Below are 15,997 nucleotides of genomic sequence, written 5' to 3' on the forward strand. Positions count from 1 at the left end.
GGCAAGGGGTTAACATCAGGGACAATAAAAGGGTTAAATGTTTTCCTTTGGAGTGCTTGCTAACTGTGGGAGGACAGAGAACCGTGTTCCTTCTTACCAGAAACACAGAATCTCTGTCTTCCCTACTAACAGAATGGCAATCTGCCTGGTTTTCATAGGCAGACCGCTGTTCTGCCTCTGTCGGCGGACCCGCTGGTTGGCTCCCGCTGTGTCCAATCAGAGCAGGAGCGGGTCGCCGGCGGCCTGCGTGTGCGCTGCAGACCCGCAAGTGCAGAATCACGTAAATGTACATAGGGCGATCAGCAACAGGTATAACTATAAGGTGCTAAAAGGGGTGTTAACACTACAAATTCTGAATGGATGTTTGTTGCTATGAAGCAATTTTCTAACTTTTTCCTATCTCTGTGATATTCTCTAGTGGATGTCTTCATTTTTAATTGTGTACATTTACAGTTCAACAAATTGGAAAATCTTTGTCTCTATAAAAATGACTTGATTACTTTTTGCGATGTGTTCTTCTCTTACAGGGCAGAGCGCTCTTGCAGATGCGGGGATTCCATACTCGTTGGTGGAACAGGCCTGCGTTGGCTATGTCTATGGTAAGTAGTAGTGTGATGGAACTATGGCAGCTAAGAAAAGATGAAGAATTTTATACCTACACATGTGTATGCATTCATATGTAAGGCCCTTATGGAATGAAATATGCATTTCTTATTGAGAATCATTCTGTCAGCTAAATCCTGCATATAAACATCAGGAAATGGTGATGTCCATGTGCAAGAAGCCTGTTGAATTATTCAGCCCACTATGTATCGGTCATTGTATATCGCTTGCTTTAAGTGTTGTATTTGGTTTGTAGGTGACTCCACATGTGGGCAGCGAGCAATCTATCACAGCCTGGGGCTTACAGGAATCCCAATCATCAATGTCAACAATAACTGCTCCACTGGCTCCACCGCCCTCTTCATGGGCAGACAGCTGATTCAAGGAGGTGAGTTACAAAATACAAAGTCCTACCAGGATTCTCACCCAGGTGATAAATGAAATGGGTATTTTTTTTTTTACAAATGCAGAATTAGTTACACTTCCCTTGGAAGCCAGTGTTTTCCAGCACTGAGATCTTAACACTGATAGATTTTGATGTGAGACTGGCCACTTTGCTCACTGATACATTAGCTGCGAAACAAAATAAAGGCTTGGCATAATGGCAGGTTTAGATCAGGGGTTTGGGTTTTATTAGGGTAAGGATTAGGTCCTTTTGCTATTTTGTACGCAGCAGCAGAGGCGTTGCTAGGGGGGTGCCACCGGGTGCCACCCGCTAGAGGGGAGACACCATCCCGTTTTTTTTTTTTTTTTTAGCTGACATGCCCAGCCTGCCCTGTGCCACCCCAGCCTGCCCTGTGCCACCCCAGCCTGCCCTGTGCCACCCCAGCCTGCCCTGTACCACCCCAGCCTGCCCTGTACCACCCCAAACTTTCCCATGCCACCACAACTTGCCCTGTACCACCCCAATCTGCCCTATGCCACCATAACTTGCCCTATACCACCCCAACCTGCCCAATGCCACCCTAACTTACCCTGTACCACCCCAACCTTTCCCATGCCATCCCAACTTGCCCTATGCCACCCTAACTTGCACTATAACACCCCAACCTGCCCTGTACCACCCTAACTTGCCCTATACCACCCCAACCTGCCCTATGCAACCCTAACTTGCCCTATACCATCCTAAACTACCCTATTTCACCCCAACATGCCCTATACCACCTTAACCTGTCCTATACCACCCCACTACACCAACCTGCCACTATACCACTCTATACTACCCTAACCTGCCACTATACTGCCCTATACTATCATTTACAGGGGCTGGTTTGGGGTGCGCCCCGTGCCCGTGCGCTGCCTGCTTGGTGCTTGGCAGCCTAGACAGAGGGGGGGTGACACCATGTTTTACCGCACTGGGTGACACCAACCCTAGCGACGCCACTGCGCAGCAGTTGTCTGTAGTTGGAAAAGGCAGAACCTCATATTTAGGGTAAGGGCTAAAGTAAAGGTGCTTTACTTGGAAGCCAGTAGGAATGAATGGGATTGCAGAACACATTTGTGTGCCTGGCCGGCATGAACTTACAGAACAGCTTACATGATCTTGTGAGTGACGTCACACTAGATTGGGGCAGGTGAACATAAGACTGGAGGGGAGGGGGTTTCAGTGGTTTCCCACACTCCCAACAACCTACTGGTGGGTCAGGTAGCTTTGGTCTAAATTGGCATTGGTATGTGTGTGACAGACCTAACCAGGATAGGGGCTTTTGTAGAGGACTGCAGGGTAGCCTCTTGCCTAGTGACTATGGGCCCTGGCTTTCGAGGGGGCTCTATTCTTTTTGGAGGTTTATGCCTGGGGGATCTTTTTTGAAGTGGTTTTACTTCAGATTCGGGTCCATGTCTCTCCAAAACGCACAGACTCTGGAAACCTAGGACCTGGATACAGATTTGGGGCATCTGTGCCCAAACCATCAATGACTTCTTCACCACCCCCCTCCTAGACTCAGAACAGATGTTGATATAATCGGCTGAAAACAACCTAATGCTGGGGTCTCCTGTTATGTGTAATCTGTTTTTTAAAGTGTCTTTCTCTCATTGTATCATTTCCCTATTGTGTGAATCCTCGTAGTTGAGTCACCTATTGTTTCTGTCTGCTAGTATTGTGTCCACTTCACCTTGTTACCAAAATATTGTGGGATGTTTATATGAATTGGATTACTGTTTGATTAAATCGTTGTTAGCTGTTAATTAGCTTACTGTTTGTCTGCTGTTCATTAGATATACTGATATTACTATGTACAGTAGGGTTGTCCCAATACAACTTTTTTTACGTTCGAGTACAAGTACCGATACTTTTTTTCAAGTACTCGTCAATACCAATTACCGATACTTTTTATTAATCTCATGTGACAGTGGCACATGTATCAGTTTTTGTATTATTTTATTTTTTTTTATCAGCCCTGTTGGAGGGCTTTGGATATATATCAGGGGTCTTAACAGACCTCTGACATCTCCCCTTTGAGACAGGGAAAGGGACTAGGGACACAGATTCCCCAGTCTCTTTCTCTGCAGCTTCTGCTGCGCTGAAAATGAATGGAGAGAAGACAGAGGCTCCTCTCCATTCATAAACTGAACATTGTAAACACAGTTTATGATGTTTCAGTTATGTGAATAGACAGTCAGTGATCACTGACTCTTTACATTCGGAAAAGGTAGGAGCCGGATTTACCGGCTCCTAACTCCGCTCTCCATCCTGACAGATCAAGGGGGTGGAGGAGGAGGAGAACGGAGGGGGATATGGAGGGAGAGCACAGCACGGAGGGGGACACGGCAGCATGGAGCGAGACACGGAGGGAGAGAGCAGCATGGAGGGGGATGGCAGCAGGGAGGAGGACAGCAGCAGAACAGGGGGGGGCTGGAGGAGGATAAGGGGACAGTCAGCGGTGATCGGTGCTTGTACCTCCCCCACCGCACTGATCATCCTGACTGTCCAGGTATCCGGTGAAGCTTTGGACCATTTGCCCGAGTACTCGGGAAAATGCTCGGTATCGGTGCTGATACTAGTATCGGGACAACCCTAGTTTACAGTTTGCATTGTTTAGGATAATGTGATCAAGCTCTTGCCTGATTTTGAGTGTTGTATATATTGTGTGTGTATATATTTACAATAAAGTCAGTTCCAGTTTGCACCTAAGCCAGTGTCGTCTAGTTCTTGGGTGCAATGCTCAGCTATAATACCTGGTTCCTGGCTCGAGAGTGGAAGAAGCTGTATTTTGGCAGAAGCACGCATCGGGGGTGCCAGTCGGTCCATCACAATTGTGTATTTATGCATGTGAGATAGGGAGCTTAGATTGTAGCAGGGATCGATTTAAAGTTACAATATGTAAAGCACTGTGTAATTGGCCAGTGCTAATATAAAAACCTGCAGTAAAAAAAAATTGTATTAGGATGAGGGTTAAGTGCCATAGGTAATGTTGAGCGTTAAAAGGTCATAAGGTACAGGTCAAGAAGGCAGAAGAAGGGGTTTGGCCAGGAGAGGTTGGGTTTGAGTGTTGGGATTTGGCTCAGTGGAGTTGAGGATGAGCTCCCAAGAATAACTGTTTATTAAATGTAATTGGTTATTGGTGGGAAAAGCCCTGTATGCCAAGAGCTACAATCCATAACAGAGACAAAGAGATGAGGTCCATGGTTCCACTTTGTGTCTTGAATTTTGGTGCACATTATGGGGGGTTGACTTACTAAAGTTTAAGCTGCTCACAAATCCAAAAATCTTCACTTTGCAAGAGAATTCCAATTGGCTCTGTGAATGTGGTGAAAATTCGCTTTGCAAAGAATACCCAATCACGAGCAGGAAAATATATAATTTTTTTTTTTTTTTTTTTTTTCTTTGCTTGCACATCATTGGATGCTTAAAGCCAGAAGAGCTTCACCTCATTCGCTAAGCTCGGTGAAATCCCCTTTTAATTGAACAGCCTATATTCCTTCAGTAAATCAACTCCATCGTGATCTCTCATATGGAACCAAGTTATTGTTTTCCCTGGGTAATGTTGGCTTGTATCCATCATTCTGTAGCTTTTTTTGCTCATTGCTTTTCATATTTGATATTCTTGCAGGCCTGGCAGACTGTGTTCTAGCCCTCGGGTTTGAGAAGATGGAGCGAGGATCTTTAAAGCCCAAGGTTGGCACGGAGAATGTATTTCTCTTTTAATGACAACACCTTTTTAAACCTTATCAAAAGAGTTGAAAGAACTTGAAAATACTTGTTGTATTAATAACAAAATGTAGATTCGCAGAAATATTAAATACATTGGGCTAGATTCACATACCTTTAGGCGGGCGTAGCGTATCTCCTATACGATACGCCGCCGTAACTTTGAGAGGCGAATATGGTATTCTCAAAGATTTTGTCGCCGAAGTTACGGCGGCGTAGCGTATTAGGGCCGGCGTAAGCCCGCCAAATTCAAATGTTGAAGCTGTGGGCGTGTTTTATGTATATTAAGTGTGACCCCACGTAAATGACGTTTCGATCGAACGGCGCATGCGCCGTCCGTGGACGTATCCCAGTGCGCATGCTCCAAATGACGTCGGCAAATCGTCAATGCTTTCGACGTGAACGTAAATTACGGCCAGCCCCATTTACGGACGAGTTACGCAAACGACGTAAATTTTGAAAAATGCGACGCGGTTCCGACGTCCATACTTAACATTGGCTGCGCCATCTTTTTGGTGATTTATCTTTACGCCTGAAAACCCCTTACGTAAACGGCGTATCTTTACTGCGACGGCCGGGCGTACGTTCGTGAATAGGCGTATCTAGCTGATTTACATATTGTAGGCGGAAATCAGCGTACACGCCCCTAGCGGCCAGCGTAAATATGCAGTTAAGATACGACGGCGTAGGAGACTTACGCCGGCCGTATCTTAGTAACATTTAAGCGTATCTCAGTTTGAGCATACGCTTAAAGTTGCGACGGCGCGGATTCGGACTTAAGACGCCGTATCTACTGATACGCCCGTCAAAGTCTACCTGAATCTGGCCCATTATCAGCCTTTTAAACTGGGGCGAGGTTTTAGCTCATTTGGTTTAGGAGCATGCGTTTGGTTGGGTTGGCTTTTGACCTAGGATGGGCAGATGTAAAAATAAATATGGACACCCTCTGCAAACAGACCGCCAAGTACATGAATATATATTATATGTACACAAATAAAATTGTACGCTCAGCTGTGCCAGGCATTGAAGTCTATGTGGAGTGGAAAAAGGAGGCGCGTGGAAAAGGCTTTCCTGAAATCTGACGACTTCTCATATATACAGATTTTTCCATACACAATAAGGCCCCTTTCACACTTGTGCAACCTGAAAGTGCCGCGATTTTGATGCGACTTGAAGCAATGCTAGTGTAATTTTGAGGTCTATGGACCTCAAGTCGCATCAAAGTCAGACAAAAGTAGTGCAGAGACTACTTTGAAGCCGCATATATGAATGGTACTCATTGAAAATCATGGAGTATGACTTTTCATATGACTTTGCAGTCCCAAGTCGCAGGACAAGTCGCACAAGTGTGAAAGGGGCCTTAAGCTGGCCACAAACACAGCGTATATTTCTGCGGGCCACAAACACAGCGTATCTTTCTGCGGGCGTAACGTATCTCAGATACGTTACGGCGCCGTAAATTAGGGTGCAAGTTCCGTATTCAGAAAGAACTTGCGCCCTAAGTTACGGCGGCGTAACGTATGTGGGCCGGCGTAAGCCCGCCTAATTCAAATGGGGATGATGTGGGCGTGTTTTATTTAAATGAATGGTGACCCCGCGTATTTTAAGTTTTTTTACGAACGGTGCATGCAAATTCTGCCGCAAATCGTCATTGCTTTCGATGTGAACGTAAATTACATCCAGCCCTATTCGCGAACGACGTAAAATTTTCAAAATTCGACGCAGGAACGACGTCCATACTTAACATAGGATACACCTCATATAGCAGGGGTAACTTTAAGCCGGAAAAAGCCTAACGTAAACGGCGTAAAAAATTGCGCCGGGCGGACGTACGTTTCTGAATCAGCGTGACTACCTAATTTGCAGATTCCTCGCGTAAATATACGGAAGCGCCACCTAGCGCCCAGCGTAAATATGCAGCCTAAGATACGACGGTGTAAGACACCGTCGGATCTTAGGGAAATCTATGAGTAACTGATTCTATGAATCAGTCGCATAGATACGACGCCGCAACTCAGAGCTACGACGGCGTATCTGGAGATACGCCGTCGTATCTCGTACCTGAATCTAGCCCACAGTGTTTATTTATTAAAGTGCTTAACCTACGCAGTCTTACCCAAAGGCCTTGATGTGCATGATATAAGACCCTAAAAAACCAACATACCAAAATAACACACATAGTTAAAAAACCTAGGGGTCTGTCCGGCACACCCTATTAAAATTAGGGGGTGTCCCGAACGCAGTGGGGTTGATTTACTAAAACTGGGGAGTGCAAAATCGGATGCAGCTCTGCATAGAAAGCAATCAGCTTCTAGGTTTTCTGACAAAGCTTAATGCCGCGTACACACGGTCGTATTTCGGCATGAAAAAAAATGACATTTTTCAGCATGTCCAAAAAACAAAATCTTTCCAACTTCATCATTTAAAAACGACGTTGCCCACACACCATAGTTTTTAAAAAAATGATGAACAAAGCGCGGTGACGTACAACACGTACGACGGCACTCTAAAGGTGAAGTTCTATTCGCCTTTGTGCTGCTTTTAGCGGATTCCTTGTTAGTAAAAGACGATTTGCACTTTTTTGTCTGTTACAGTGTGATGAATGTGCTTACTCCATTATGAACGGTAGTTTTACCTGAACGAGCCCTCCCGTCTCATAACTTGCTTCAAACGTCGTTTTAGCCCACACACGATCATTTTTTACAACCCGAAAAACTACATTTTAAAAAACTACATTAAAAAATGCAGCATGTTCAAATTTTTTTTTTTTCGTTTTTCAGAAGCCGAAAAACGATGTGAAGCCCACACACGATCATTTTAAATTACGTTTTTAAAAAACGTTTTTTTTTCATGCCAAAAAACGACCGTGTGTACGCGGCATAACTGAACAAGCTGAAGTTAGAAGCTGATTGGCTAACATGCACAGCTGCACCAGATTTTGCACTCCAGTTTAAGCTGGGTTCACACTACTACACTACTTTCATCCTACTTTGCTCTGTGTTCAATGTTTCCCTATGAGAGCGTCTTGTAGCGTCCTACACAAGTCGGTCCGACTTTGAAAATGCTCCCTGTACTACTTTTGGTCCTACATTGATCCTACTTCAGGCCCATTGAATATCATTGAAGTTGGACCAAAGTAGGAGCCTGTTCATGAAAGTAGGATGGATGTAGGACCAATGTAGGATAAATGTAGGACCAATGTAGCAGAGCAAAGTAGGATGAAAGTAGTAGTGTGAACCCAGCCTTAGTAAATGATCTCCATTGATTCTCTCATCTACGCCAAGCAGCTGTCATTTATTGTACGCGGATGCTGAAAACCTGAACGGTGCTTGCATGGGATTGGTATTCAGACCGGCTGGCTCCTTCAACAAAAAATGATTGAGAAAATTACCTTGACAAGTAGGGGTGAGCTGACGGGGTCCCCCACTGCTTGAATTGTGACCGATTTATAGCAGGAATCGCCCAAAGTCTGAGCAGTATATGGCCAGCTTTACTTATGGGTGAAAAGATCGCAACATACACATGTGTCAGAGAATATTAACCACTTCTCAATTCTGGCACTTTGCTCCTACATGTACAAATCATAATTTTTTGGGGGGTAGAAAGCTACTCAGAACCCCCAAATATAATATAAATAAGATAACATTTATTTAGATTTTTTTAGCAGAGACCCTAGGTAATAAAATGGCGGTCGTTGCAACTTTTTAAGCCACATGGTATTTGCACAGCAATTTTTCAAACACATGTTTTTTTTTCATGAAACTGCCTCTCTGTGCAGCCACAGCACAACCGCATATCCACCTCCTCGGTCTCAGCTCTCAGCAGATTCCGGCAGGAAAGTGATAAAATAAATAAATTGAAATCAGTGTGAAAAAAATAAAGTTTAGCTCCTCTTTAAGAGCCTGTTGATACCAGACACAGTTCCGTGTGCATTTTTTTCTGCACTAAAAATACATGCACAGTGTTTTTCATATATTCCAATGGCTCTAGTTCACACCATGCAGTCAGTCAGTTTCCGGTGCAAAAACTGACCAGAAACTGACTGCATGGTGTGGGGGTGCATTGTGATGTAAGGGATGATGGGGGATCTCTTGTGATGCTTGGAAGCAATTAACATTTCTAACTGTGCTGCATAACATAACAGATGTTTACTTTTGTGTTTAGTCCTACCTTAATTGGCAAAGTAACTGCACCATATTTTGAACAAAATACCCTTGTGTCTGTTTCCTAGTTTCTTGACCGGACTAACCCCCTGGATAAGCATGTGGAAGTTATGGCAGGCAAACATGGCCTGGAGCCCGCACCATTGGCCCCCCAGATGTTTGGAAGAGCTGGTCGTGAACATATGCAAAAGTATGGTAAGTGTACTACTACCTATTCATGGAAATATGTACAAAGAGAACATGGAGAATGCCATTGCTGATCCCTCCACCTAAAAATGGTACTTGCCTGGATGTCTTGCACAAAGGAGCAGTGTTTAGGGGGTTGGACCGCTGGAGGGCCAGGCTGATTTTTTATATATATATATATATATATATATATATATATATATATGTGTGTGTGTGTGTGTGTGTGTGTGTGTGTGTGTATGTGGAAGTCGCAATCCAACTCCCTGTATGCTGCCATCCTAGGGCGGCATTTTGGCCCTTGCTGTAGTACTTACCAGTACCCAAAAGTGGAAGATTCTTCCCCCTCCTCCTCTATATAGTTCTGTAAATGCAGCTGGACTACTTTACAGTAAGAAGTAGGAAAGGTTAAAGTGGACCATCACTAAGACCCCTTTCATACTGAGGCGCTTTTCAGGCGCTATATCGCTAAAAAAAAGCCTGCAAAGTGCCCTAAAAGAGCGGCTCCATTCACTCCAGTGTGAAAACCCTGAGGGCTTTCACACTGGAGCGGTGCGCTGGCAGGATGGTAAAAAAAAAATCCTGCTAGCTGCATCTTTGAGGCGCTGTAGGAGCTCCTAAAGCGCCCCTACCCATTGAGATCAATGGGCAGCGCCTCCGAACCGCCGGTAAAGCGCCGCTGCAGCGGGGCATTGCAGGTGGTTTTAAAACCTTCTAGGGGTTAAAAGCGCCCTGCTAGTGGCCGAATAGCGCCGCAAATACGACGGTAAAGCGACTCTAAAAATAGCGGCACTTTACCGCCGACGCCCCCACTGGCCCAGTGTGAAAAGGCTTTTAAATGTCCTGCACATCTACACCCCCCCTTTGAATACATTTCATTTTTATTTATCTTTTCTGGGAGCAGGTAACGTTTTCTGACAGGTACCCACTCACTCCCATGTCTCATTCTCAGGTGATCATTACATACTGTAAACGTGGCCCGCTTGCAACCTCCTTTGACACGTCCCTTTGATCTAGCTCATGCACATTGGGGAGCCTGCTGTGAAACAGAAGGCACAGCCAGCTTTCAAATTCCAAGATGGCAGTGCCAGGGATCCAAAGGCTGGCAGAGTGCATTTGTTTCATAAAAGTCAGCAGTTACTTTTAATATATAATTTTTTTTGTTTATGATTGGAGCTCCTCTTTAAAGCTGGACTTTACCCATAAGAACTTGATAAAAAATAATGGGCCAGATCCACAAAAGAGATACTCCGACTTAACTGCTGTTCAGTCTGTGTGTAACTTTGGAAACGATCCTCAAAAGGCTTTTTCCAAAGTTAGGCAGAAGATCCGGCATGTGTAATTGAATTACACTGCCGAATCTTAGGATGCAGTACCGCATCCGCCGCTGGGGGCATTTCGAGTCGAAATGCAGTTTCTAGTATGCAAATTAGCACTTAAGGCGATCCACAAAGCTTTCCAGCTTCCTTTTTGCGCCGTAAGTGTTATTTTGCAAGTGTAAAATTAGGGCTGGTTCTACAAAGTGTAAACTAGTCACACCTTGTAAAAGCCCATTCCAGCGACGGCATTTGGTATGCTTTCCCGAGGGAGAACTCCACGGCAATTTGTAAAAACAAAACCGGCATGGGTTCCCCCCCAGGAGCATACCAGGCCCTTAGGTCTGGTATGGGTTGTAAGGGGACCCCCCCTACGCCGAAAAATCGACGTAGGGGGTCCCCCTACAATCCATACCAGACCCGTATCCAAAGCACGCTACCCGGCCGGTCAGGAATGGGAGTGGGGACGAGCGAGCGCCCCCCCCCCCCTCCTGAGCCGTGCCAGGCCGCATGCCCTCAACATGGGGGGGTTGGGTGCTCTGGGGCAGGGGGGCGCACTACGGGCCCCCCCACCCCAGAGCACCCTGTCCCCATGTTGATGAGGACAGGACCTCTTCCCGACAACCCTTGCCATTGGTTGTTGGGGTCTGCGGGCGGAGGCTTATCGGAATCTGGGAGTCCCCTTTAATAAGGGGGCCCCCAGATACCGGCCCCCCACCCTAAGTGAATGGATATGGGGTACATCGTACCCCTATCCATTCACCTGTAGGCAAAAAGTAAAAGTTAATAAACACACAACACGAGGCTTTTTAAAATATTTTATTATTCTGCTCCGGATGCCCCCCCTGTCTTCGTTATTAGCTCAATTACCAGGGGGGGCTTCTTCTTCCGCTCTCCGGGGGTCTTCCGCTCTCCGGGGGGGCTTCTCCGGACTCCGGGGGGGGCTTCTCCGGACTCCGGGGGGCTTCTTCCATCTTCTCCCCTCTTCCGCTGTTGACTCGGCGAACCCCGGTTCTTCTGCAGATGTCCGGTGCCTTCTTCTTCAGCGCTGGCTGCCTGCTATGTTTGTGTGTTAGCTCGATTTCAAACAGGCAGCCAGCGCGGTCTTCTGTGGCGTCAGGGTCTTCTCTTCCTTTCTTCCGATGTTGCCTCGTCGCCTGTTGTCGCTGTAATGATGGAAGCGCGCCTTGCATCCCATTTATATAGGCATCACCGTCCCATCATGCTCCGGCAGGTACCCACGTGGTGGGTGCCTACCCACGTGCACCCACCCCTGTTTGAAATCGAGCTAACACACAAACATAGCAGGCAGCCAGCGCTGAAGAAGAAGGCACCGGACATCTGCAGAAGAACCGGGGTTCGCCGAGTCAACAGCGGAAGAGGGGAGAAGATGGAAGAAGCCCCCCCCCGGAGTCCGGAGAAGCCCCCCCCGGAGTCCGGAGAAGCCCCCCCGGAGAGCGGAGAAGACCCCCGGAGAGTGGAAGACCCCCGGAGAGCGGAAGAAGAAGCCCCCCCTGGTAATTGAGCTAATAACGAAGACAGGGGGGGGCATCCGGAGCAGAATAATAAAATATTTTAAAAAGCCTTGTGTTGTGTGTTTATTAACTTTTACTTTTTGCCTACAGGTGAATGGATAGGGGTACGATGTACCCCATATCCATTCACTTAGGGTGGGGGGCCGGTATCTGGGGGCCCCCTTATTTGAGGGGACTCCCAGATTCCGATAAGCCCCCGCCCGCAGACCCCGACAACCAATGGCAAGGGTTGTCGGGAAGAGGTCCTGTCCTCATCAACATGGGGACAGGGTGCTCTGGGGTGGGGGGGCCCGCAGTGCGCCCCCCTGCCCCAGAGCACCCAACCCCCCCATGTTGAGGGCATGCGGCCTGGCACGGCTCAGGAGGGGGGGGGGGGCGCTCGCTCATCCCCACTCCCATTCCTGACCGGCCGGGTAGCGTGCTTTGGATACGGGTCTGGTATGGATTGTAGGGGGACCCCCTACGTCGATTTTTCGGCGTAGGGGGGTCTCCTTACAACCCATACCAGACCTAAGGGCCTGGTATGCTCCTGGGGGGTGAACCCATGCCGGTTTTTTCTTTGAAAATTGGCATGGAGTTCTCCCTCTCAGGAATGCATGCCGAGCGACGCTGTAATTTTTTTTTTTTTTTTTTTCCCCGACGCAACTTTTTTAAGCCGTCGCGATCCTCAAAACTCGGCGTAACGTAACTTCGCGCATGCGCAGTACGGCCGGCGCGGGAGCGCGCCTCATTTAAATGGGACTCGCCCCATTTGAATAGGAACGCCTTGCGCCGGCGGAATTTTAGTTACACAGCCTGAAATTTCTAGATAAGTGCTTTGTGGATCAGGCACTTAGGTAGAAACTTTAAGGCAGTGTAACTTAAATGGGATTTTTTAAGTTACGCCAGGTTTTTGTGGATCTGGCCCATTATGCTTTAGCAAGGGACATACATTCCACAATAATTATTATGCTGTCAAAACTAGTATGTGCTGTAAATGGTCTCCAGAATTATTCCTGTTTGTTCTTGCTGGAGGCTGCTATTTTACTAACGCTCAGAGTCCACGAGCAGCAGTAAATCTTTAGGCTGTCAGAAGATCTGTCTTGACATTATAGGCATAATGCAATGGAAGTGGATGATGAGTGCTTGTGGGTAATTTGTCAAACTCTTGTTTTGTTCTTCCTACATAGGAACAAAGCCAGAACATTTTGCCAAGATTGCATGGAAGAACCACAAACACTCTACGAACAACCCGTAAGTGTGGGGTGATGTCCCCAGACTGTAAGTCCTCATCCTGTACAGATAATGACACCGCTGGTGTCTGCACATTGTGTGGTGTTTTATAGGTCTAATGGACAGTGATGATATTTCTAATGATGAATGTTTAGGATATCCCAATATCTTCCAGTCTTGTTCCTTCTCCATCAGCAGAGCTTAGAAACAAATAGATGCTTCAGTATCATATTTTCACAATATCTATATAGCCAGTTCCTGCTGGGCTTCTATCAGTTGAGGTATTTAGAGATATTTAGAGCTCTTTTCCCTCCAGGACTATCGGGCCAAATTCTCAAAAACGCTGCCTAACTTAACTTTCAGCAGTTAAGTTACACAGGCGTTAAATTTCTACCTAAGTGCCCGATCCTCAAAGCACTTACCTAGAAATTACACGCCGTGTAACTTAAGTGCCTCCGTCGCAAGGCGGTCGTCTGCTCGAGGGGACGATTCCCATTTAAATTAGGCGCGCTCCCGCGCCGGACGTACTGCGCATGCGTGTGACGTCATTTTTCCCGACGGGCAGCGCGCGAACGTAATTTACGCCGGGCTTTGTGGATTGCGACGGGACAATAAAGTTGCGACGGGTTAAAAAAAAAATACGCGCCGGGAAAAAAAAATCTAAATTTAAAAAAAAACGTGACGATCGAAAAAAAGGTCTGGTTTTACATGGTGTACTAACTTTACACATTGTAAAACCAGCCCTAATTTTGCGCAAGCAAATCGTAACTTACGCAGAAAACACAAAGCTTAAAAGCTTTGTGGATCTGCTTAAGTACTCATTTGCATACGCAAAGCGGCATTTCGACTCGAAATGCCCCCAGCGGCGGATGCGGTACTGCATCCTAAGATCCGACAGTGTAAGTCTATTACAGATGTCGGATTTTCTGCCTAACTTTGGAAAAATCCTTTTGAGGATCGTTTCCAAAGTTAGGCACAGGGATACGCAGGCTGAACAGCAGTTCCGCCTGCGTATCTCTTTTGAAGATTTGGCCCATCGATCCTTGCAAGCCTCGCTGCTTAACTTGTCCGCCAGGCCTGGACTGGGACAAAAAATAGACTGAGCAGCCCATGATGGCGGTTCCTTCCCCACTCCCCAGCCTGAGAGACCCCTGCAGCAGCTGGAGGGAAAAGAGGGGGGAACCTAGCAGAGCTGCCCAGGGGTGAGGGGGGCCTGAAAAGAGAACAGGGGTGGCAGAGCGCACCGGAGTGCGTCTGAGAGCAGCAGAGGGGGGGGCCGAGAGTGGGGCGGGCAAGAGCACTGGGGGAGCTGGAGAGCACTAGGGTGGTGCACTGGCGGGAGTGGAAAACCTGGCGGGAGCAGGGGGGGGGGGGGTGATGGAGAGCATAGGGGCCAGAGAGTACTGGGGGAGGGGCAGAAGAGTGTGGGGAGTGGAGAGCAGGATAACACAGTGTGGTGGAGAGCATGAAGGGGAGCCAGGGAGAAAAGTGGGGGCTGGAAAGCACAAGGGGGGGGGGGGGGGCTGAAGAGCACTGTGGGGGCTGAGGAGCACTGTGGGGGCTGAGGAGCACTGTGGGGGGGGGTAGCTGGACAGCACGGGGGGAAGTTGAAAGCATAGGGGGAGCCAGGGATCACAGAGGGGGGAACTGGACAGCACAGGGGCAGAGAGCACTGGGGGTGCAGGTAGAACTGGGAGAGGTTAGGGAGCAGGGGGGGAGCAGAGAGTTCTGGGGGGCTGGAGAGCACTGTTGGGGGGGGGGGGGGGAGGGAGAACCAGAGAGCACTGTGGGGGGGGGGGGATATTAGTGTGGGGGGAGCCAGGGAGAACAGAGCACTGGGGGGGAGGTGGAGATCAGTGGGGGGGGGGCACTGGACAGCACAGTGGGGGAGGGAGCATGGGGGGGAGCCAGGGAGCACAGAGAGCACTGTAAGGGAGCACAGGGGGGACAAGGGACAGATGCGGATATGCCGGGTGAACGGCACAGGCTGAAGGAGCTCAGCTGCTTTAGGGCCCCACATGGACTTGCGGGCCGCACGGCTTTTACAGATGTCACCTGGAGCCTGTTGGTCAGTCCAATGATCGAGCAGAGGCAAATTAGTCGGCCACAAGGCCCTTGTTAGTGCGAGGCCTTAGGCGGCTATTCTTATTTTATGTTGGAATTTTAATGGTGCAGTAAGGCATTACCTATATCTGACTTTATTAAGCGCCGGCAGCCTGTCTGCTTGGATTTGTGGTTACCATCAAACTTAGTTACTGTCTACTTTCTACCTACTGCAGGAACTCGCAGTTTCAAGAGGAATACAGTCTAGATGAAGTTCAAAAATCCCGGAAAGTCTTTGATTATCTTACAGTTCTTCAGTGCTGGTATGTAAAAACTAAGTTTTAGATAATAAAGGGTTAAAGGCAATTATTATTTTTTATATTTTTTATATTGTGTGTTTGTTTGTTTTGATATAAAACAGGTTATGGAATGGGTATCTGCTTTACCCAGCGGGAGCTGATCAGCGGGTCCAGCGGAACCTATGTCCGCCAGGACCCGCCAATCATTTGGTACTCTGACAGAATAACAATCTGCCTATGTAAACTAGGCAGAGAGGCCCAGATTCTCAAAGGGTTTACGACGGTGCAACGCCATGTACGTCGTCGTAAGTCCTAATCTGGGCCGTCGTATCTATGCGACTGATTCTTAGAATCAGTTACGCATAGATAACCATTAGATCCGACAGGCGTAAGGCTCTTACGCTGTCGGATCTTAAATGTAATTTATTTTTTTGGCCGCTAGGTGTCGCCTCCGTCGTTTTCCTCGTCGAGTATGCAAATTAGCTAGATACGC

At 47.5% G+C, this 15,997-nt stretch overlaps 1 protein-coding gene across 1 annotated transcript in view; it reads left to right on the top strand.

Moving 5' to 3' along the window:
• SCP2 (sterol carrier protein 2) overlaps positions 1–15,997 on the top strand; it is a 66,661-nt gene that overhangs the window by 8,027 nt on the left and 42,637 nt on the right. The window contains exons 3-8 of the mRNA XM_040360453.1: positions 528–599; positions 860–991; positions 4,656–4,720; positions 8,985–9,111; positions 13,120–13,183; positions 15,442–15,528. Coding sequence (XP_040216387.1) covers positions 528–599; positions 860–991; positions 4,656–4,720; positions 8,985–9,111; positions 13,120–13,183; positions 15,442–15,528 — 547 coding nt within the window. The remainder of the gene's footprint in view (positions 1–527; positions 600–859; positions 992–4,655; positions 4,721–8,984; positions 9,112–13,119; positions 13,184–15,441; positions 15,529–15,997) is intronic.

The sequence above is a fragment of the Rana temporaria genome, chromosome 7 (assembly GCF_905171775.1).
Source record: "Rana temporaria chromosome 7, aRanTem1.1, whole genome shotgun sequence".
Lineage (NCBI taxonomy): Eukaryota > Metazoa > Chordata > Amphibia > Anura > Ranidae > Rana > Rana temporaria.